The sequence below is a fragment of the Somniosus microcephalus genome, chromosome 17, assembly GCF_052327205.1.
Source record: "Somniosus microcephalus isolate GS21.2 chromosome 17, FLI_Smic_1.0, whole genome shotgun sequence".
Classification (NCBI taxonomy): domain Eukaryota; kingdom Metazoa; phylum Chordata; class Chondrichthyes; order Squaliformes; family Somniosidae; genus Somniosus; species Somniosus microcephalus.
In genome coordinates this window covers 2632391-2657048 of record NC_141003.1, presented here as the reverse complement: position 1 = coordinate 2657048, position 24658 = coordinate 2632391, and the positions used below count along the sequence as shown (strand labels likewise).

The 24658-nt window shown below is 45.8% G+C and overlaps 2 protein-coding genes across 2 annotated transcripts in view; both read right to left on the bottom strand.

Moving 5' to 3' along the window:
• Nucleotides 1-10226: 10226 nt before the first annotated feature.
• On the bottom strand, nt 10227-20287 carry LOC147105447 (G protein-coupled receptor kinase 6-like). Its single transcript, XM_086009814.1, has 5 exons — nt 20066-20287; nt 19835-19975; nt 12519-12709; nt 12344-12381; nt 10227-11694 (listed from the first exon to the last, which is right to left on the bottom strand). Exons 2-5 carry the CDS (start codon nt 19940-19942, stop codon nt 11495-11497), a joined length of 537 nt encoding a protein of 178 aa, XP_085865940.1. The 5' UTR covers nt 19943-19975; nt 20066-20287; the 3' UTR covers nt 10227-11494.
• Nucleotides 20042-24658, bottom strand: part of LOC147105446 (mixed lineage kinase domain-like protein) — a 132453-nt gene continuing 127836 nt past the window's right edge. The window contains exon 11 of the mRNA XM_086010903.1: nt 20042-20129. Within this exon, the coding sequence (XP_085867029.1) occupies nt 20042-20129 (88 nt within the window). The remainder of the gene's footprint in view (nt 20130-24658) is intronic.

Genomic DNA, 24658 nt, shown 5'->3' with positions numbered 1-24658 from the left:
CCCTTGCAGTCAGAATCAGGGGAATTTATAATGGGGAACAAAGAAATGGCAGACCAATTAAATACATATTTTGGTTCTGTCTTCACAAAGGAGGACACAATAACCTCCCGGAGATGTCGGGGAACATAGGGTCTGATGAAAGGGAGGACTGAAAGAAATCAGTATTTGTAGGGAAATGGTGTTAGGGAAATTGATGGGATTGAAGGCGATAAATCCCCAGGGCCTGATAATCTACATCCTAGGGTACTTAAGGAAGTGGCCCTAGAAATAGTAGATGCATTGCTGATCATCTTCCAACATTCGATGGAATCTGGAACAGTACCCATGGATTGGCGGGTAGCTAATGTTACCCCACTATTCAAAAAAGGTGGTAGAGAGAAAAACGGGGAATTACAGACCAGTAAGCCTGACATCGGTAGTGGGGAAAATGCTAGAGTCCATCTGAAAGATGTAATAGCAGAGCACTTGGAAAACAGTGACAGGATCGGACAAAGTCAACATGGATTTACAAAAGGTAAATCATGCTTGACTAATCTACTGGAATTTTTGAGAGATGTACCCAGTAAAATAGATAAGGGAGAACCAGTGGATGTGGTGTATTTGGACTTTCAGAAGGCTTTCGATAAGATCCCGCATAAGAGATTAGCGTGTAAAGTTAAGGCACGTGGGATTGGGGGCAAGGTATTGACTTGGATAGTGAACTGGTTGGCAGACAGAAAGCAAAGAATTGTAATAAACGGGTCTTTTTCCGAGTGGCAGGCAGTGACTAGTGGGGTACCGCAGGGATCGGTCCTTGGACCCAGCTGTTCACAATATATATTAATGATCTAGACAAGGGAACTAGATGTAATATCTCCAAATTTGCAGACGACACAAAGCTGGGTGGGCGTGTGTGCTGTGAGGAGGATGCCGAGAAGTACAGGATGATTTGGACAGGTTGGGTGATTGGGCAGAAGCATGGCAGATGCAATATAACGTGGATAAACGTGAGGTTATCCACTTTGGTGGCAAAAACAGGAAGGCAGATTATTATCTGAATGGCAATAGATTGGGAGAAGGGGAAGTGCAACGAGACCTGGGTGTCCTTGTGCATCAGTCGCTGAAGGTAAGCATGCAGGTGCAGCAGGCGGTTAAGGCGGCAAATGGCATGTTGGCCTTCATAGCGAGAGGGTTTGAGTACAGGAACAAGGATGTCTTGCTGCAGTTGTACAGGGCCTTGGTGAGACCACAGCTTGAGTATTGTGTACAGTTTTAGTCGCCTTATCTGAGGAAGGATGTTCCTGCCATGGAAGGAGTTCAGCGAAGATTCACCAGGCTGATACCTGAGATGGCAGGAATGACGTATGAAGAGAGATTGGGACGATTGGGCTTGTACTCGCTGGAGTTTAGAAGAATGAGAGGGGATCTAATTGAAACTTATAAAATTCTGACAGGACTGGACAGACTAGATTCAGGAAGTATGTTCCTGATGGTCAGGGAATCCAGAACCAGGGGAGGGGTGGGGGAGGGGGGCGGCTGCGGGGAGGGGCGGGGGAGGAGAGGGGCGGGGGAGAGGGTAGGGGAGGGGGAGGAGAGGGGGGGAGGGGGAGGAGAGGGGAGGGGGAGGAGAGGGGGGAGGGTGCGGGGCAGGGGGAGGAGAGGGGAGGGGGAGGAGAGGGGGGAGGGGGAGGGGGAGAGGGGGGGAGGGGAGGGAGGGGGGAGGGGGAGGGACAAACGTACCTGTGAGGGGGAAAAAAATTAAATCAAAGTGTGATGTCAGAGGAAAGCAGGTAAGTGATTGGCTGGTGAGTATTCCGCTATTTCTCTTTTTTTCTAAACTTGGGCATTGGTTTGAAGTGGGGGCCGTGACTACAGACTAAAAGCTGTACATAGATAAGTGAAATTTCAAAACTTGAAAACCAAATTAAATAAAATACATTAGATGGCAGGACAGGCGATGTGTCGCAGCTCTAGCATGTGGGAGCTGGTGGACACCAGTGTGATCCACAGCGACCACATCGACAGTAAGTGCCTTCAACTTGAGCAACTTCGGCTCAGAGTTGATGAGCTGGAGTCCGAGCTTCGGACACTGCGATACATCAGGGAGGGGGAGAGTTACCTGGACACTATGTTCCAGGAGCCGTCACACCCCTTTGGTTAAATACTTCAAATTTGGTCCATGGTCAGGCCTTGCCATTGTCCAATAGGTACGAGGTTCTTACTCTGTGTGGGTGAGAGCAGGGACTGCAGGGAGGATGAGCAAACTGACCACAGCACCGTGGTGCAGGGGGCCATTCAAGTGGGGGGAGTACAAAGAAATGTAGTAGTGATAGGGGACTGTATAGTGAGGGGGATAGATACTGTTCTCTGCAGCTGAGAGCATGAGTCCCAAAGCTCTGTGTTGCTTGCCAGGGTTAAGGACATCTCCTCGGAGCTGGAGAGGAACTTGGAGTGGGAGGGGAAGGATCCAGTTGTCATGGTTCACGTAGGTACCAACGACATAGGTAGGACAAAGAAAGAGGTTCTGCTGAGGGAGTATGAGCAGCTAGGAGCTAAATTAAAAAGCATAACCACAAAGGTAATAATCTCTGGATTACTACCTGAGCCACGAGCAAATTTGCATAGGGTAAATAAGATCAGAGAGGTGAACATGTGGCTCCAAGACTGGTGTGGGAGAAATGGGTTTCGATTCATGGGGAAAGAGGGACGTTGGGATGGGCTTCACTTGTACCATGCTGGGACTAGTGTCCTGGCGAATCGAATAACTAGGGCTGTAGAGAGGGCTTTAAACTAAATAGTGGGGGGAGGGTTCAGGTGAGCGGGAATTTAGAAAGTCAAAAAGAAAGGAGAAGGCAATAGAGCAGGGTAGCGATAGGGGTAATGATAACCAGAGTGTGACAGGAAGGGACAGAGTGTATAAACATAAGAGTGCATCAGCAAGTGGGGTCAGAGTAGGGAAAAATGGTACAAAGACAAAATTAAAAACTCTTTATCTGAATGCACGCAGCATTCGTAACAAGATAGATGAGTTGTTGGCACAAATAGAAATAAATGGGTATGATCTGATCGCCATTGCAGAGACATGGTTACAAGGTGACCAAGGCTGGGAGCTGGATATTCAGGAGTATTTGACATTTTGGAAGGATAGGCAGAAAGGAAAAGGAGGTGGGGTAGCTCTGTTAATAAAGGATGAGATCAGTGCAGTGGTGAGGAATGATATTGGTTTAGAAGAGCAGGATGTAGAATCAGTTTGGGTGGAGATAAGAAATAATAAGGGAAAGAAGTCACTGCTGGGAGTGGTCTATAAACCCCCTAACAGTGGCCACACTGTAGAACAGAGCATAAATCAAGAAATAATGGAGGCTTGTATGAAAGGTACTGCAATAATCATGGGTGATTTTAATCTTCATATTGATTGGACAAATCAAATTGGCAAAGGTAGCCTTGAGGAAGAGTTCATAGAGTGTATTCGGGATGGTTTCTTAGAACAATACGTTGTGGAACCAACCAGGGAGCAGGCTACCTTAGATCTGGTACTGTGTAATGAGACAGGATTAATTAATGATCGCATAGTAAAGGATCCTCCAGGAAAGAGTGACCATAGCATGATAGAATTTCAAATTGGTTTGAGGGTGAGAAAGTTGGGTCTCAAACCAGTGTCCTGAACTTAAATAAAGGCAATTACAAAGGTATGAAGGCAGAGTTGGCTAAAGTTGACTTGGGAAAATAGGTTAAAGGGTAAGACAGTAGATAAGCAGTGGCAGACATTTAAGGAGATATTTCATAACTCTCAGCAAAGATATATTCCAGTGAGAAAGAAAGACTCTAAGAGAAGGGTGAGCCATCCGTGGCTAACTAAGGAAGTAAAGGATGGTATCAAATTGAAAACAAAAGCATACAATGTTGCGTGGATTAGTGATCGGCCAAACGATTGGGGAATTTTTAGAAACCAGCAAAGGATGATTAAAAAAATAATAAAGAGAGAGAAGATAGATTATGAGAGTAAACTTGCAAGAAATATAAAAACAGACAGTAAGGGCTTCTACAGGTATATAAAAAGGAAGAGAGTAGCTAAAGGAAATGTTGGTCCCTTAGAGGATGAGACTGGGGAATTAATAATGGGAAACAGGGACAAATATTTTGTATCGGTCTTCATGGTAGAAGTCACTAAAAGCATCCCAATAATAGATAATCAAGGGACTATAGGGAGGGGGGAACTTAAAACAATCACTATCACTAGAGAAAAAGTACTCGGTAAAATAATGGGACTAAAGGCTGACAAGTCCCCAGGACCTGATGGCCTGCATCCTAGGGTCTTCAAAGAAGTGGCTGCAGAGATAGTGGTGCATTGGTTGCAATCTACCAAAATTCCCTGGATTCTGGAGAGGTCCCAGCAGATTGGAAAACCACAAGTGTAACATCCCTATTTAAGAAAGGAGGGAGTCAGAAAGCAGGAAACTATAGACCAGTTAGCCTAACATCTGTCATTGGAAAAATGCTGGAGTCCATTAGCAGAACATTTAGAAAATCATAATACAGTCAAGCAGAGTCAGCATGGTTTTATGAAAGGGAAATCATGTTTGACAAATTTGCTAGAGTTCTTTGAGGATGTAACGAGCAGGGTGGATAAAGGGGAACCAGTAGATGTTGTGTATTTGGATTTCCAGAAGGCATTCGATAAGGTGCCACATAAAAGGTTACTGCACAAGATAACAGCTCACGGGGTTGGGGGGTAATATATTAGCATGGATAGAGGATTGGCTAACTAACAGAAAACAGAGAGTCGGGATAACAACAGAAAATGCTGGAAATACTCAGCAGGCCAGGCAGCATCCGTGGAGAGAGAAACAGAGTTAACGTTTCCGGTCTGGGACCCTTCATCAGAACTGAGATGGGATATAGATAGGTTAAGTGAGTGGGCAAAAATTTGGCAGATGGAGTATAATGTGGGAAAATATGAGGTTATCCACTTTGGTAAAAAAAATTAAAAAGCCAATTATTATTTAAATGGAGAGAGATTACAAAATACTGCAGTAGAGAAGTTCTGGGGGGTCCTTGCACATGAAACACAAAAAGTTAGCATGCAGGTACAGCAAGTAATTAGGAAAGCAAATGGAATGTTGGCCTTTATTTAAAGGGGGTTGGAGTATAAAAGTAGGGAAGTCCTGCTACAACTGTACAGGGCGTTGGTGAGACCACACCTGGAGTACTGCGTACAGTTTTGGTCTCCTTATTGAAGGAGGGATATACTTGCATTGGAGGCATTTCAGAGAAGGTTCACTAGGTTGATTCCTGAGATGAAGGGGCTGTCTTACAAGGAAAGGTTGGGCCTATACTCATTGGGGTTTAGAAGAATGAGCGGTGCCAGGGGTGCTTCTGCTGCTCAGGAAGGGAGGAAAAAGAGTGGGAGAGCAATAGTGGTAGGGGGTTCTATCGTAAGGGGAACAGATATGCGTTTCTGTGGCCGTAGACGTGACTCCAGGATGGTTTGTTGCCTCCCTGGTGCCAGGGTCAAGGATGTCACTGAACGGCTGTAGGGCATCCTGAAGGGGGAGGGTGAACAGGCCGTGGTTCACATTGGGACCAACGACATGGGTAGGAAGAGGGATGAGGTCCTGCAGCAAGAATTTAGGGAGCTAGGTAGCAGATTAAAGAGTAGGACCTCAAAGGTTGTAATCTCTGGATTACTCCCGGTGCCACGTGCTAGTGAGTATAGGAATAGGAGGATAGAGCAGATGAATGCGTGGCTAATGAGTTGGTGCTGGAGGGAGGGCTTTAGTTTCCTGGATCACTGGGCCTGCTTCTGGGGAAGGTGGGACCAGTACAAGTCGGACGGGTTGCACCTGAACCAGAGCGGGACAAATATCCTTGCGGGGAGGTTTGCTAGCACTGTTCGGGGGGGTTTAAACTAAAATGGCAGGGGGTTGGGAACCTGAGCAGGGAGACAGAGGAAAGGAAAACAGGGATAAAAGCAAAAGATAGGAAGGAGAAAAACAAAAGTGGCAGTCAAAGAAATCAACGGTTTAAATCAAACGTGGCCACAGTAAATAATCATTCTAATAGGTCTAAGAGCGTTAAAAGAACAAGCCTGAAGGCTTTGTGTCTTAATGCGAGGAGCATTTGTAATAAGGTGGATGAATTGGCTGCGCAAATAGAGGTAAATGAATATGATTTGGTTGGGATTACGGAAACATGGCTCAAGGATGGCCAAGACTGGGAACTCAACATCCAGGGGTATTCGATATTCAGGAAAGATAGGCAAAAAGCAAAGGGAGGTGGGGTAGCATTACTGGTTAAAGAAGGGATTAATACAATTGTAATGAAGGATATTAGCTCTGATGATGTGGAATCTGTATGGGTAGAATTGAGAAATACTAAGGGGAAAAAAACATTAGTGGGAGTGGTATATAGACCTCCAAACAGTAAGGCGGAGGTTGGGGATGGCATTAAAAGGGAAATTAAAGAAGCGTGCAATAAGGGCACAGCAGTCATCATGGGTGACTTTAATCTACATATAAATTGGGCCAACCAAATTAGTAACAATACTGTGGAGGAGGAATTCCTGGAGTGTTTACGGGATGGTTTCCTGGACCAATATGTCGAGGAACCAACCAGAGATCAGGCCATCTTAGACTGGGTATTATGTAACGAGAAAGGATTAATTAGCAATCTTGTTGTACGAGGCCCCTTGGGTTGGAGCGATCATAATATGATCGAATTCTTCATTAAGATGGAGAATGAAGTAGTTGACTCAGAGACAAGGGTCCTCAATTTAAATAAAGGAAACTACGATGGTCTGAGGAGCGAGTTGGGTAGAATTGATTAGGGAATGGCACTCAAAGGGTTGACGGTGGATAGGCAATGGCAAACATTCAAAGACCGAATGGATGAGCTCCAGAATTTGTTCATCCCAGTTTGGCATAAAAATAAAACAAAAAAGGTGACTCAACCGTGGCTAACAAGGGAAATTAGGGATAGCATAAGATCCAAGGAGAGGACATATAAATTGGCTAGAAAAAGCAATAATCCTGAGGATTGGGAGCAGTTTAGGATTCAACAAAGGAGGACAAAGGGATTAATTAAGAAAGGGAAAATAGAATATGAGAGTAAGCTTTTATAGATATGTGAAGAGAAAAAGATTGGGGAAGTCAAGCGTAGGTCCCTTACAGTCAGAATCAGGGGAATTTATAATGGGAAACAAGGAAATGGCAGACCAACTAAATACATACTTTGGTTCTGTCTTCACAAAGGAGGACACAAATAACCTCCCAGAGATGCTGGGGAACATAAGGTCTAATGAGAGGGAGGAACTGAAAGAAATCAGTATTTGTAGGGAAATGGTGTTAGGAAAATTGATGGGACTGAAGGCCGATAAATCCCCAGGGCCTGATGGTCTACATCCCAGGGTACTTAAGGAAGTGGCCCTAGAAATAGTAGATGCATTGCTGGTCATCTTCCAGAACTCGATAGACTCTGGAACAGTACCCATGGATTGGAGAGTAGCTAATGTTACCCCACTATTCAAAAAAGGTGGTAGAGAAAAAGTGAGGAATTATAGACCGGTAAGCCTGACATCGGTAGTGGGGAAAATGCTAGAGTCCATTATAAAAGATGTAATAGCAGAGCACTTGGAAAGCAGTGACAGGATCGGACAAAGTCAACATGGATTTACAAAAGGTAAATCATGCTTGACTAATCTACTGGAAATTTTTGAGGATGTAACTGGTAAAATAGATAAGGGAGAACCAGTGGATGTGGTGTATTTGGACTTTCAGAAGGCTTTTGATAAGGTCCCGCATAAGAGATTAGCATTCAAAATTAAGGCACATGGGATTGGGGGCAAGGTATTGACTTGGATAGAGAACTGGTTGGCGGACAGAAAGCAAAAAGTTGGAATAAACGGGTCTTTTTCCGAGTGGCAGGCAGTGACTAGTGGGGTACCGCAAGGATCGGTCCTAGGACCCCAGCTGTTCACAATATATATTAATGATCTGGACGAGGGAATTGGATGTAATATCTCCAAATTTGCAGACGACACAAAGCTGGGTGGGAGGGTAAGCTGTGAGGAGGATGTCGTGAAACTCCAGTACGATTTGGACAGGTTGGGTGATTGGGCAGAAACATGGCAAATGCACTATAATGTGGATAAATGTGAGGTTATCCACTTTGGTGGCAAAAACAGGAAGGCAGATTATTATTTGAATGGCAATAGATTGGGAGAAGGGGAAGTGCAAAGAGACCTGGGTGTTCTTGTGCACCAGTCGCTGAAGGTAAGCATGCAGGTGCAGCAGGCGGTTAAGAAGACAAATGGTATGTTGGCCTTCGTAGCAAGAGGATTCGAGTACAAGAACAAGGATGTCTTGCTGCAGTTGTACAGGGCCTTGGTGAGACCGCACCTTGAGTATTGTGTGCAGTTTTGGTCACCTTACCTGAGGAAGGACGTTCTTGCCATGGAGGGAGTGCAGTGAAGATTCACCAGGCTGATACCTGGGATGGCAGGAATGATGTACGAGGAGAGATTGTGTCGATTGGGCTTATACTCACTGGAGTTTAGAAGATTGAGAGGGGATCTCATCGAAACCTATAAAATTCTGTCAGGTCTGGACAGACTAGATGCAGAAAGGATGTTTCTGATGGCCGGGGAGTCCAGAACCAGGGGTCACAGTCTAAGGATAAGGGGTAAGCCATTTAGGACTGAAATGAGGAGGAATTTCTACACCCAGAGAGTGGTGAACCTGTGGAATTCTCTGCCACAGAGGGCGGTGGAGGCCAGTTCATTAAATATATTCAAGAAAGAGTTGGATATATTTCTTGAGGCTAAAGGGATCAAGGGATATGGGGAGAAGGCAGGGACAGGGTACTGAATTTGGATGATCAGCCATGATCTCATTGAATGGCAGAGCAGGCTCGAAGGGCCGAATGGCCGACTCCTGCTCCTATCTTCTATGTTTCTATGAAACATATAAGACGCTGAGGGGGCTTGAGAGGGTAGATGCAGAGAGATTGTTTCCCCTCGTGGGGGAATCTAGAACTCGGGGGCATAGTTCCAGATTAAAGGGTCGCCCATTTAAAACTGAGATGAGGAGGAATTTCTTCTCCCAGAGGATCATGAATCTGTGGAATTCTCTACCCCAGAGAGCTGTGGGGGTTGGGTCATTGAATATATTTAAGGTGGAGAGAGACAGATTTTTGAACGATAAGGGAGTCAAGGGTTATGGGGAGCGGGCAGGGAAGTGGAGTTGAGGCCAAGATCAGATCAGCCATGATCTTATTGAATGGCGGAGCAGGCTCGAGGGGCCGAATGGCCTACTCCTGCTCCTATTTCTTATGTTCTTATGTTTTTTAAAAGATTCATTCATGGGATGTGGGCTTCATTGATGAAGCAGCTGAAGATGGTTGGGCTTAGGACACTACCCCGAGGAACTCCTGCAGCGATGTCCTGGGGCTGAGATGATTGACCTTCAACCACCTTCCTTTGTGCTAGGTATGACTGCAGCCAGTGGAGAGTTTTCCCCCCGATTCCCATTGACTTCAGTTTTACTCGGGCTCCTTGATACCACACTCGGTCAAATGCTGCCTTGATGTCAAGGGCAGTCACTCTCACCTCACCTCTGGAATTCAGCTCCTGTGTCCATGTTTGGGCCAAAGCTGTAATGAGGTCGGGAGCCGTGTGGTCTTGGCAGAACCCAAACTGGGCATCAGTGAGCAGGTTATTGGTGAGTAAGTGTCGCTTAGTAGCACTGTCGATGACACCTTCCATCACTTTGCTGCTGATTGAGAATAGACTGATGGGGCGATAATTGGCCAGATTGGATTTGTCCTGCTTTTTGTGGACAGGACGTACCTGGGCAGTTTTCCACATTGTTGGATAAATGCCAGTGTTGTAGCTGTACTGGAACAGCTTGGCTAGAGGCGCGGCTAGTTCTGGAGCACAAGTCTTCAGTACGATAGCCGGGATGTTGTCGGGGCCCATAGCCTTTGCTGTATCCAGTGCGCTCAGCCGTTTCTTGATATCACGTGGAGTGAATCGAATTGGCTGAAGACTGGCTTCTGTGATGGTGGGGACCTCAGGAGGAGGCTGATATGGATCATCCACTCGGCACTTCTGGCTGAAGATGGTTGCAAACGCTTCAGCCTTGTCTTTTGCACTCACGTGCTGGGCTCCACCATCATTGAGGATGGGGATACTCATGGAGTCTCCTTCTCCCGTTAGTTGTTTAATGGTCCACCACCATTCACGACTGGATGTGGCAGGACTGCAGAGCTTTGATCTGATCCGTTGATTGTGGGATTGCTTAGCTCTATCTATAGCATGCTGCTTCCGCTTTTTAGCATGCATGTAGTCCTGTGTTGCAGCTTCCCCAGGTTGGCACCTCATTTTTAGGTACGCCTGGTGCTGCTCCCGGCATGCTCTTCTACACTCCTCATTGAACCAGGGTTGGTCCCAGGGCTTGGTGGTAATGGTAGAGTGAGGGATATGCCGGGCCATGAGGTTACAGATTGTGGTGGAATACAATTCTGCTGCTGCTGATGGATGCCCAGTTTTGAGCTGCTAGATTTGTTCTGAATCTATCCCATTTAACATGGTGGTAGTGCCACACAACATGCTGGAGTGTGCCCTCAGCATGAAGATGGGACTTTGTCTCCACAATGACTGTACGGTGGTCACTGCTACCAATACTGTCATGGACAGATGCATCTGCGACAGGTAGATTGGTGAGGATGAGGTCAAGTAGGTTTTTCCCCTCGTGTTGTTTCTCTCACCACCTGTCGCAGGCCCAGACTGGCAGTTATGTCCTTCAGGACTCAGCCAGCTCGGTCAGTAGTGGTGCTACCGAGCCACTCTTGGTGATGGACATTGAAGTTCCCCACCCAGAGTACATTCTGTGCCCTTGCTACTCTCAGTGTTTCTTCCAATTGGTGTTAAACATGGAGGAGTACTGATTCATCAGCTGAGGGAGGGCGGTAGGTGGTAATCAGCAGGAGGTTTCCTTGCCCACGCTTGACCTGAAGCCCTGAGACTTCATGGATTCCAGAGTCAATGTTGAGGACGCCCAGTGACATTACAACTATGCTACCGTCCACCACTCCCGGGCTCCCTCCCCCAACATTCCTCATTCCCGGCTCTCCCTCCCAACATTCCCCACTCCCGGGCTCCCGTTCCCAACATTCCCCACTCCTGGGCTCTACCTCACCCCACCTTGGAATGGGACCATGGTGAAGCTCACCACTGTGATTCGGACGCCAAGCTTCCTGTGCGGAACGCCATGGGAGATCGGGAATCCCAGGGTTACGGGGATAGAGCTTGTGTGGGATGGCTGTCGGTGTAGGGACCGGGTGCTAGGGTTTGGATGATCAGCCATGATCTCGTTGAATGGCGGAGCAGGCTCGAAGGGCCGAATGGCCTACTCCTGCTCCTATCTTCTATGTTTCTATGTTTCTATAATATGTCCGCAGCTACGATTGATTCTGGAACCGTTCCTCCTAAACTCCAAATGAGCTTTCTCTCGAGCCTTCACTCCGGTTTCTGATCACAAGTAACACTGCTTGTAAACAGACCGCTCTCTATCTGCCGCCTGCCGATAGCGTTGGGAGCAAGCGAGGCTCCGTGTGCACCATACTCACCCATGTATCCCACAGTGCCCACTCTGCCCTTCACAGTCTTCCCCTCTGACACGTATACTGCCAGTCCCAGGTCTGAGATCCGAATGTGACCTGTACAAACAACACTGGCTTTAATTCAAATCACTGCACCCAGGAACTCCCAGCAGCTCAGGAGTTGTTTAACCAGGCCCAGCAGCACAAGACCAGGTACCTTGGCTGCTCTACCCATTGGCTGAGCACCTGAGCATCAGTGTGGGCTTGGGGCCGAGACCCAGCTGCTAAAGCTGGCTGTGGTTTGCCTCAGACTCCTGCGGTTACCGTCGGTGTGTTCAGGGGACAACAGCGCGCCGGACACACTCCATTACTGTGATCGCAGGCAAGGGGCAAACCAGGCAACTAGACACCAGTTAGTGAACCAGCAACTCGAGGCACACACAGTGAGAGGGGGGATTGGAGCAACAGGTTCCACCGCAGGTTGGGGGGGTGCAGGGACGCGGGGGGGTATGAGGAGAGAGCCGGGTTGAGAGGGGTGGCGGGAGGGCGCCGGGACGAGGTGGGGGGGGCGGGGAGAGCCAGGACGAGGGGTTTGGGGGGTGAAGAGCTGGGGCTGGGGGAGGGGCGGTGGAGAGAGGGAGTCGGGACGAGGTGGGGGGAGCCAGGACGAGGGGTTTGGGGGGTGAAGAGCTGGGGCTGGGGGAGGGACGGTGGAGAGAGGGAGGAGGAATCTTGGGGTGTGCGCGCTGTGTGTGAAGTTCCTCACCGTGGTCGTCCAGGAGCAGATTTTCTGGCTTCAAGTCTCTGCAAAAGAAGGGCCCGTCAGTGAGGTGCAGGACGATGAAAATCAACCACAGACAGATAGAGAAAAGGCCAAGAAATTGATAACTGCAATAAATGAATATATGAAAGAATGCTCAATATGCCAGTTGCACACTCACCTGTACACCACCCGCGCTCTCTGTAGGTGCTCCAGGCCACAGCAGATCTGTGCTGTGTAGAACACGGCCCGCTCCTCCGGAAAGCCAGCCTCTCCCATGTGATAGATGTGAAACTTGAGATCGCCTCCATTCATCAGAGTCAAAACCAGGCACAGGGCATCTTTCGTCTCATAGGCATAGGCCAGACTGACCTGGAGCAAAACAAGCCACAGATAGTCAGACTCACACACACACTGACCCTGGTCACAGATAGTCAGACTCACACACACACTGACCCTGGTCACAGATAGTCAGACTCACACACACAGACCCCAGTCACAGATAGTCAGACTCACACACACACTGACCCTGGTCACAGATAGTCAGACTCACACACACTGACCCTGGTCACAGATAGTCAGACTGACACACACACAGACCCTGGTCACAGATAGTCAGACTGACACACACACAGACCCTGGTCACAGATAGTCAGACTGACACACACACAGACCCTGGTCACAGATAGTCAGACTGACACACACAGATCCTGGTCACAGATAGTCAGACTCACACACACACTGACCCTGGTCACAGATAGTCAGACTGACACACACACAGACCCTGGTCACAGATAGTCAGACTGACACACACACAGACCCTGGTCACAGATAGTCAGACTGACACACACACAGACCCTGGTCACAGATAGTCAGACTGACACACACAGACCCTAGTCACAGATAGTCAGACTGACACACACAGACCCTGGTCACAGATAGTCAGACTGACACACACAGACCCTGGTTACGGATAGTCAGACTCACACACCCACAGACCCTGGTCACAGATAGTCAGACCCACTCACACACAGACCCTGGTCACAGATAGTCAGACTGACACACACAGACCCTGGTCACAGATAGTCAGACTGACACACACACAGACCCTGGTCACAGATAGTCAGACTGACACACACACAGACCCTGGTCACAGATAGTCAGACTGACACACACACAGACCCTGGTCACAGATAGTCAGACTCACTCACACAATTCACAATTCACATCGCTTTATTGGCATGATAAGGTACATCTTATGTTGCCAAAGCATCAAAATACATTTATGATTGAACACATAAACGCGGTTCTATTCATACAGTGTATAAACAGGTATATCCCTGAGTTTATAAATATACATTCGCCTTGTTTATATATACTCTTGTCTTAGTTTACTGGTTGTCCCTCTGTTCATGGCAAGCTGTAACGTAGTGTGCCGCCAGTGTTACACAGCTTCTCTCCTCCCCCAGTAGGAATGGGAGTTTTTGGTTGTCATTCAGATTTCTGAATTCAGGGCATATTTGTGAGAATTTTTGGTAGAAATTCTCCCTGATGCCCTGATATTTTCCACAGGCTGTGAGGAAGTGCATCTCTGTCTCAACTACTCCCTGACTGCAATGAGAGCATATCCTGTCTTCTCTTGGCAGCCTGGTCTGCCTGTGTCTGCCTTTTTCGATCGCTAGGCTATGTTCGCTAAGTCTGTACCTTGTCAAGGTTCTTCTCAGTTTGTTATCCTTTACCATGGTCAGGTAATCAGCTATGTTGTATTGTCTGTTTAGGGCCAAGTAGCAATTGAGTTTGCTTTGGGTTTTTGTTGTTTCTGCCCAATATGTCAGATATTTTTCCTTTTGCTTAGCGACGATTGTGTTGGGTCAAATACTTTGTGTTACCCTGTCACTGTCCTGGGACTGGTTATTGTTAGTAGTTACTTCACTGAGTCCCAGGCCTAGTTGACTGAGGGTATTCTTCTTTATGGTCAGCTCTTGGCATTTCAGGGCGTCGTAGTGATAGCATTGGGGGTTGCTCATTTGTAGGTGATTCCAAAATTTGGTGGCTCTTTTTTGGATAGTGATTATTAATGGATATTGGCCTAGTTCCGCCCTGCATGCATTGTTTACTGTTTTCCTTTGAGTCCGGAGGATACTTTTACAGAATTCTGCATGTAGGATCTCAATAGGGTGTTTGTCCCATTTTGCAAATTCTTGTTGTGTTAGTGGTCCCCATACCTCACTGCCATAGAGTGCAATTGGTTCAGTTACTGATTTGAAAATTTTGAGCCAAATGCTAATTGGGATTTCTATTTGGATTGATTTTTTGATGGCATAGAAAGCCCTTCTTGCTTTCTCTTTCAGTTCATTCACAGCCCGTTTGAAGTTTCCCGTAGAACTGATTTTTAAGCCCAAGTATGTGTAGTGAGTGGTTTGTTCGATTTTGGTTGTTCCTACTGTGAAATTTATTTTGGGTCCCTGATGTTTGGATCTTTGCTGGAACACAAGGACTTTGGTTTTTTGGGGATTTGTCAGGGCCCAAGTCTGGCAGTACGACTCCAGCAGGTCCAGGTTCTGCTGTAGACCCTCCTTAGTTGGTGACAGCAGAACCAGGTCGTCTGCATAGAGGAGGAATTTAACCTTGGATTCATATAGGGTGAGGCCGGGTGCTGTAGATTGTTCAAGTAGTTTTGCCAATCCATTAATGTAAATATTAAAGAGTGTCGGTGAGATTGGCGAGCCCTGCGTCACCCCCCGCCCCTGTGGGAAGTATTTTGTTTGTTTGTCTCCAATTTTAACTGCACATTTATTGTTTGTATACATTGATTTAATTACATCATATGTTTTCCCTCCTACCCCGCTTTCGATAAGTTTCAGGAATAAACCGTCATGCCAGATGGAGTCGAAAGCCTTCTGGAAATCAACAAAGCATGCGTAGATTTTGCTTTTGTTATGGTGAACGTGTTTGTCAATTAGGGTCTGTAGGGTGAAGATATGATCGGATGTTCTATAGTTTGGCAGGAATCCAATTTGGCTTTTACTCAAAACATTGTGCTCCTCAAGGAAGTTTATAAGTCTTTTGTTTATGATGCTACAGAATACCTTCCCCAGGTTACTGTTTACACAGATGCCTCGATAGTTGTTTGGGTCGACTTTGTCCCCACTTTTGTATATGGGTGTTATGAGTCCTTTGTTCCAGATGTCAGGGAAATAACCGACACTCAGAACCAAGTTGAAGAGTTTTAGGATAGCCAGTTTCATTTTGTCGTCTGCGTGTTTAATCATCTCGTTTAGTATGCCGTCTGTCCCGCAAGCTTTTCCTGGTCGCAGGTCCTGAGTTTTTCAAGAAGTTCTTTTTCTGTTATTATGGCGTCTAGCGGGTTTTGGTTATCTTTTATGGCCATTTCAAGCTTTTCCAGTTTTTTCCGTATTTGGTGTTGCTCTGGTCTTAGTGTGTTTTTCTGGTATAATTTTTCAAAGTGGTTTACCCATATGTCCCCATTTTGAATGGACAAATCGTCGTGTTGTTTTTTGTGTAGTGTTTTCAAGTTGTCCCAGAAACAATTGGAATCAATGGATTCCTCCATGGAGCTGAGTGTATTCTTAATAAATTGCTCTTTTTTGGTTCTGAGTGTGTTTCTGTATTGTGTTAGTGTCTGACAATAAGTAAGGCGTAATTCCTCGTTTTCTGGATGTCTGTGTTTTTGGTTTGATATTTTTCTAAGTTTTTTCCTCATGTTATGGCAATCATGGTCAAACCATTTTTCATAGTTTTTTGTTTTGGGTTTGTTCTTGCGAGCTTTCAAGTTTGCATTTGTTGCCAAATTATCAAAAATATTGTTTAGTTTACTAACTGCCCGGTTTACGCCTTCTTTATTGTGAGTGTATATGTTATCCAGAAAGGTGTCTAAGAGAGCTTGAGTTGATGCATTGCTAATTGTTTTCTGGTATTTTTCCGTGTCATTTTTGGCCCATCTGTACGATTTTTTGGTGTTGTACAGTTTACTGGGTTGTGTTTCTATGTTGTTTGTTTCTGTCTTTTTGAGAAACATAGTAATTTGACTGTGATCTGACAGTGTTGTTTGTGGTTTGACTGTGAATGCTCTGAAAGAGGATGGGTCTAAGTCTGTAATCATATAGTCTACTGTGCTGCAGCCAAGAGGTGAGCAAAAAGTCGATCTTCCTAGGAGGTCTCCTATGAACCTACCATTGACAATGTACAGACCCAGGTTTCGACAGAGCTGTAGTAGCTGTTTACCGTTGGTATTTGACTGCTTGTCGCAGTTATGCCTGTATGGAAGGGAAGGGATGTCAAAGTGGTTATTCCCGAATACGTAATTGTTTCCCTGATTATTGGTGAAGTCTGGTTCTTCGCCCGTTCTTGAATTGAGGTCCCCACAGATCAACACGTTCCCCTGGGCCTGGTATTGGATAATTTCCCCCTCCATGTTGGAGAAGGTGTCCTCTTTAAAGTATGGGGAATCGATTGGAGGGATATAAAGTGCGCAAATGTAAACATCTTGGGTGTTTGAGATAATCTCCCTCTCAAGTTTGAGCCACATATGGTTTTCGCCCTTTTTTATAAATTTGATGTAATTCTTAAGTTCTGTTTTAAACCAGATCAGTATGCCTCCGGAGTCTCTGCCTTGGGTTACACTTGGTAATTTATTGGAGGGGACCACCAGCTCAGTGTACCCTTGGGGACAGCCGGTGTGTCCTTTTCCTTTATACCAAGTTTCCTGTAAAATGATAATATCTAGATCTTTAGTTTCCTCTATGAACTCTGGGGTCCTACTCTTCACTTTTAGCATTGAATAGCGTAGACCTTGGATATTCCAGGTCGAAATATATAAGGATTTCATGTTAAGTTTGATCTTTTACTATGATAGGTTAAAGAGTGGTACGTGTTTGTCGTGTCTAAGTGTGGGGAAAAAAAATATCACCTCAGTTGTCTATAAAAGTTAATACAATTTGGTTACAGTTCTTTCTATTAATTAGTCCTTGATCCCTAAGGCAGAAGTAGATGCTGCTGCACATCTGCTTATTGTCTCTTAATGGATTGTTTCTGTCTGAGGTATTGCGTACGTCCTGTGCATCTCTCCCTCTGTCTGGCTGGGAGCGGTCCTATTCCCCTGTGGGACAGGAGTGGTGCAGGTCTGATATTGTTGTTTTGCATGGGGATCCTCTCTGGTCTCGGTTGGTGTGGTGGTGGTCTTTGTAGTGTTCCTGATATGTACCCCGCTGATCTCTGTTGGTCGGGGGGGGGGTCCTCTTGGAGTCTGGGTATGGACCCGGTTAAAAGCGACGTCCTTCAGGGCTTTAGCAAAGATCGATATTCTTTGCCTTTGGATGTGGACGTGGTCGTAAAGACATTCCTCATCGAGGGTGGGGTGTTGGGCCAGGTGTACATTGTGGTTTGATTCGCAGTCTCTTGCTATGCTGGCATTTATCTCATGAATTGTGTTGTTGTTGAAGTCTGTTCTCGGCAATATTGTGGAAACAGTGATTCTAGTGTTTGGAAATGTACTGCTTGCCTTCCTAATCATTGCTCTGAGCGATGTTGCTACCTCTTTCTGTTTGGCCTTTAGGTCATTTGTGCCCGTGTGTATTATTATGTGTTGGGGGGAGCCTAATCTGGCTTTGGTCAGCCATCCCATGGCTCTGTCTGTTGTTGGGCACCAAATCTTTTCTACTTTACTTCTAGGGAAGAGCTTTTTCTCCCATAGAAATTTCCCATTTGAGTCTATGAGTATTACGACGTCAGCCTTGTTTGTGTTTACTGTCTGGTGGCTTTCGCCTGGACTCATAGTGTGTGTGCTGGGCTGGGGTGTCTGGTGTGTGCGTACCTCTTGTGAGCGGCTCGCTTGTGGTTCCACGGTGGTGGGGGAAGATTGCGAATCAGTATGCTGGTCGGTCTGTGTGGCACCCCTTGTATTGTGTGTCTGTTGCTTTTGTCCCGTGTGAGAGTGCAGCCGTTCCGTCCGGCTCTGTCTTGTCTTATCTCTAGCCTCTGGTTGCTGGTCTAATGGTGTTATCTCTCCTCTATGGCTCTCTTCTTTTTCCTGCAGCTCTTTCACCTGATTCCTAAGTAGATTCACCTGTTTCTCAAGTAGATTCAGCTCTCTCTTGTGTCTCTCCCTCTCTTGCTTTTGTTCGTCATTCAATTTGAGGAACTCCTCTCTAAGTTTAACCATCTCTATCTCTAATTGATTAAATTTATCTTTTGGTTGTATCTGGCTGTGTGATCCCGGGGTATGTGTCTGGTCGGCCCTGGAAGGCTCACTCACTTCCTGGCTAAGCTGGTCAGCCCTGGAAGGCTCACTCACTTCCTGGCTATGCTGCTCTTCTCTTGGTGAGCTGGGAATGGTAGGGGGACTATGTGTGGCTTCCTCCCTGGTAGTTATGCTGGGGTTTGTCAGTTGTATCGTGTGGCTGTGGTTCCCCGGGGTTAGTGGCTGGTTTGAACTGTGTGGCTCGTTCACCTCCTGACCAGGCAGACCCTGGTCACAGATAGTCAGACTGACACACACAGACCCTGGTCACAGATAGTCAGACTGACACACACAGATCCTGGTCACAGAAAGTCAGACTCACACACACAGACCCTGGTCACAGATAGTCAGACTGACACACACACAGACCCTGGTCACAGATAGTCAGACTGACACACACACAGACCCTGGTCACCGATAGTCAGACTCACACACACACAGACCCTGGTCACAGATAGTCAGACTGACACACACACAGACCCTGGTCACAGATAGTCAGACTGACACACACAGACCCTGGTCACAGATAGTCAGACTCACACACACACAGACCCTGGTCACAGATAGTCAGACTGACACACACACACAGACCCTGGACACAGATAGTCAGACTGACACACACACAGATCCTGGTCACAGATAGTCAGACTCACACACACAGACCCTGGTCACAGATAGTCAGACTGACACACACAGACCCTGGTCACAGATAGTCAGACTCACACACACAGACCCTGGTCACAGATAGTCAGACTGACACACACACAGACCCTGGTCACAGATAGTCAGACTCACACACACACAGACCCTGGTCACAGATAGTCAGACTGACACACACAGACCCTGGTCACAGATAGTCAGACTCACACACACACAGACCCTGGTCACAGATAGTCAGACTGACACACACACAGACCCTGGTCACAGATAGTCAGACTGACACACACAGACCCTGGTCACAGATAGTCAGACTGACACACACAGACCCTGGTCACAGATAGTCAGACTCACACACACACAGACCCTGGTCACCGATAGTCAGACTCACACACACACAGACCCTGGTCACAGATAGTCAGACTCACACACACAGACCCTGGTCACAGATAGTCAGACTCACACACACAGACCCTGGTCACAGATAGTCAGACTGACACACACAGACCGCCCGGTGTGTCTGGACTGATACAGATCCCTGTTATTGCTGCTCTGATAATGAAATCAATCCAAGTACTTACTACAAACCTACTGTTGACTTTTTCCAAAATCTCTTTTTCATTTAATGCCATTGTATCTCCTTTCCGCTTCTTGATTCGTTTCTTCTCCAGTTTTTTGCAGGCGTACATCTTTCCCGTGGCACGAACCTGGCAAGCACATACCTAAGGGGGAGAGACGCACAGAGTTCAGCCAGCAGGGACACCATAACAAAGAGCTCCAGCATCAGGTCACTGCCGATCTCTGCTACTCACCTCACCAAAACCACCCTTCCCCAACACACGGTACTGGCGGAAGGTATACTTAGTCACAGGCTCCCTGCCAGAGAAATCAAACAACAATTATAGAATGTAGAGTACCCTGTCCAATCTGCCTCAGAGACAGTGGAATACGCTCACAGATACAGTAATATTCAGAGAGAGGAACCTGCTCACAGATACAGTAATATTCAGAGAGAGGAACCTGCTCACAGATACAGTAATATTCAGAGAGAGGAACCTGCTCACAGATACAGTAATATTCAGAGAGAGGAACCTGCTCACAGATACAGTAATATTCAGAGAGAGGGACCTGCTCACAGATACAGTAATATTCAGAGAGAGGAACCTGCTCACAGATACAGTAATATTCAGAGAGAGGAACCTGCTCACAGATACAGAAATATTCAGAGAGAGGAACCTGCTCACAGATACAGTAATATTCAGAGAGAGGAACCTGCTCACAGATACAGTAATATTCAGAGAGAGGAACCTGCTCACAGATACAGTAATATTCAGAGAGAGGAACCTGCTCACAGATACAGTAATATTCAGAGAGAGGAACCTGCTCACAGATACAGTAATATTCAGAGAGAGGAACCTGCTCACAGATACAGTAATATTCAGAGAGGAACCTGCTCACAGATACAGTAATATTCAGGGAGAGGAACCTGCTCACAGGTACAGTAATATTCAGAGAGAGGAACCTGCTCACAGATACAGTAATATTCAGAGAGAGGAAACACGCTCACAGATACAGTAATATTCAGAGAGAGGAACCTGCTCACAGATACAGTAATATTCAGAGAGAGGAACCTGCTCACAGATACAGTAATATTCAGAGAGAGGAACCGGCTCACAGATACAGTAATATTCAGAGAGAGGAACCTGCTCACAGATACAGTAATATTCAGAGAGAGGAAACACGCTCACAGATACATTAATATTCATCGAGAGGAACCTGCTCACAGGTACAGTAATATTCAGAGAGAGGAACCGGCTCACAGATACAGTAACATTCAGAGAGAGGAACCTGCTCACAGATACAGTAATATTCAGAGAGAGGAAACACGCTCACAGATACATTAATATTCATCGAGAGGAACCTGCTCACAGGTACAGTAATATTCAGAGAGAGGAACCTGCTCACAGATACAGTAATATTCAGAGAGAGGAACCTGCTCACAGATACAGTAATATTCAGAGAGAGGAACCTGCTCACAGATACAGTAATATTCAGAGAGAGGAATCTGCTCACAGATACAGTAATATTCAGAGAGAGGAAACACGCTCACAGATACAGTAATATTCAGAGAGAGGAACCTGCTCACAGATACAGTAATATTCAGAGAGAGGAAACACGTTCACAGATACAGTAATATTCAGAGAGGAATCTGCTCACAGATACAGTAATATTCAGAGAGGAATCTGCTCACAGATACAGTAATATTCAGAGAGGAATCTGCTCACAGATACAGTAATATTCAGAGAGAGGAACTTGCTCACAGATAGAGTAATATTCAGAGAGAGGAACCTGCTCACAGATACAGTAATATTCAGAGAGAGGAAACACGCTCACAGATACAGTAATATTCAGAGAGAGGAACCTGCTCACAGATACAGTAATATTCAGAGAGAGGAACCTGCTCACAGATACAGTAATATTCAGAGAGAGGAACCTGCTCACAGATACAGTAATATTCAGAGAGAGGAACCTGCTCACAGATACAGTAATATTCATAGAGAGGAAACACGCTCACAGGTACAGTAATATTCAGAGAGAGGAACCTGCTCACAGATACAGTAATATTCAGAGAGAGGAACCTGCTCACAGATACAGTAATATTCAGAGAGAGGAACCTGCTCACAGGTACAGTAATATTCAGAGAGAGGAACCTGCTCACAGATACAGTAATATTCAGAGAGAGGAACCTGCTCACAGATACAGTAATATTCAGAGAGAGGAACCTGCTCACAGATACAGTAATATTCAGAGAGAGGAACCTGCTCACAGATACAGTAATATTCAGAGAGAGGATCACGCTCACAGAGACAGTAATATTCAGAGAGAGGAACCTGCTCACAGATACAGTAATATTCAGAGAGAGGAACCTGCTCACAGGTACAGTAATATTCAGAGAGAGGAACCCGCTCACAGATACAGTAATATTCAGAGAGAGGAACCTGCTCACAGATACAGTAATATTGAGAGAGCAACCTGCTCACAGATACAGTAATATTCAGAGAGAGGAACCTGCTCACAGATACAGTAATATTCATAGAGAGGAAACACGCTCACAGATACAGTAATATTCAGAGAGGAACCTGCTCACAGATACAGTAATATTCAGAGAGAGGAACCTACTCACAGATACAGTAATATTCAGAGAGAGGAAACACGCTCACAGATACAGTAATATTCAGAGAGAGGAACCCGCTCACAGATACAGTAATATTCAGAGAGAGGAACCTGCTCACAGATACAGTAATATTCAGAGAGAGGAACCTGCTCACAGATACAGTAATATTCAGAGAGAGGAACCTGCTCACAGATACAGCAATATTCAGAGAGAGGACCCGCTCACAGATACAGTAATATTCAGAGAGAGGAAACACGCTCACAGATACAGTAATACTCAGAGAGAGGAACCTGCTCACAGATACAGTAATATTCAGAGAGGAACCTGCTCACAGATACAGTAATATTCAGAGAGAGGAACCTGCTCACAGATACAGTAATATTCGGAGAGAGGAAACACGCTCACAGATACAGTAATATTCAGAGAGAGGAACCCGCTCACAGATACAGTAATATTCAGAGAGAGGAACCTGCTCACAGATACAGTAATATTCAGAGAGAGGAACCTGCTCACAGATACAGTAATATTCAGAGAGAGGAACCTGCTCACAGATACAGTAATATTCAGAGAGGAAACTGCTCACAGGTACAGTAATATTCAGAGAGAGGAACCTGCTCACAGATACAGTAATATTCAGAGAGAGGAACCTGCTCACAGATACAGTAATATTCAGAGAGAGGAACCTGCTCACAGATACAGTAATATTCAGAGAGAGGAACCTGCTCACAGATACAGTAATATTCAGAGAGAGGAACCTGCTCACAGATACAGTAATATTCAGAGAGAGGAACCTGCTCACAGGTACAGTAATATTCAGAGAGAGGAACCTGCTCACAGATACAGTAATATTCAGAGAGAGGAACCTGCTCACAGATACAGTAATATTCAGAGAGAGGAACCTGCTCACAGATACAGTAATATTCAGAGAGAGGAACCTGCTCACAGATACAGTAATATTCAGAGAGAGGATCACGCTCACAGAGACAGTAATATTCAGAGAGAGGAACCTGCTCACAGATACAGTAATATTCAGAGAGAGGAACCTGCTCACAGGTACAGTAATATTCAGAGAGAGGAACCCGCTCACAGATACAGTAATATTCAGAGAGAGGAACCTGCTCACAGATACAGTAATATTGAGAGAGCAACCTGCTCACAGATACAGTAATATTCAGAGAGAGGAACCTGCTCACAGATACAGTAATATTCAGAGAGAGGAAACACGCTCACAGATACAGTAATATTCAGAGAGGAACCTGCTCACAGATACAGTAATATTCAGAGAGAGGAACCTACTCACAGATACAGTAATATTCAGAGAGAGGAAACACGCTCACAGATACAGTAATATTCAGAGAGAGGAACCCGCTCACAGATACAGTAATATTCAGAGAGAGGAACCTGCTCACAGATACAGTAATATTCAGAGAGAGGAACCTGCTCACAGATACAGTAATATTCAGAGAGAGGAACCTGCTCACAGATTCAGCAATATTCAGAGAGAGGACCCGCTCACAGATACAGTAATATTCAGAGAGAGGAAACACGCTCACAGATACAGTAATACTCAGAGAGAGGAAGCTGCTCACAGATACAGTAATATTCAGAGAGGAACCTGCTCACAGATACAGTAATATTCAGAGAGAGGAACCTGCTCACAGATACAGTAATATTCGGAGAGAGGAAACACGCTCACAGATACAGTAATATTCAGAGAGAGGAACCCGCTCACAGATACAGTAATATTCAGAGAGAGGAACCTGCTCACAGATACAGTAATATTCAGAGAGAGGAACCTGCTCACAGATACAGTAATATTCAGAGAGAGGAACCTGCTCACAGATACAGTAATATTCAGAGAGGAAACTGCTCACAGGTACAGTAATATTCAGAGAGAGGAACCTGCTCACAGATACAGTAATATTCAGAGAGAGGAACCTGCTCACAGATACAGTAATATTCAGAGAGAGGAACCTGCTCACAGATACAGTAATATTCAGAGAGAGGAACCTGCTCACAGATACAGTAATATTCAGAGAGAGGAACCTGCTCACAGATAGAGTAATATTCAGAGAGAGGAACCTGCTCACAGATACAGTAATATTCAGAGAGAGGAACCTGCTCACATGTACAGTAATATTCAAGAGAGGAACCTGCTCACAGATACAGTAACAGTCAGAGAGAGGAACCTGCTCACAGATACAGTAATATTCAGAGAGAGGAACCTGCT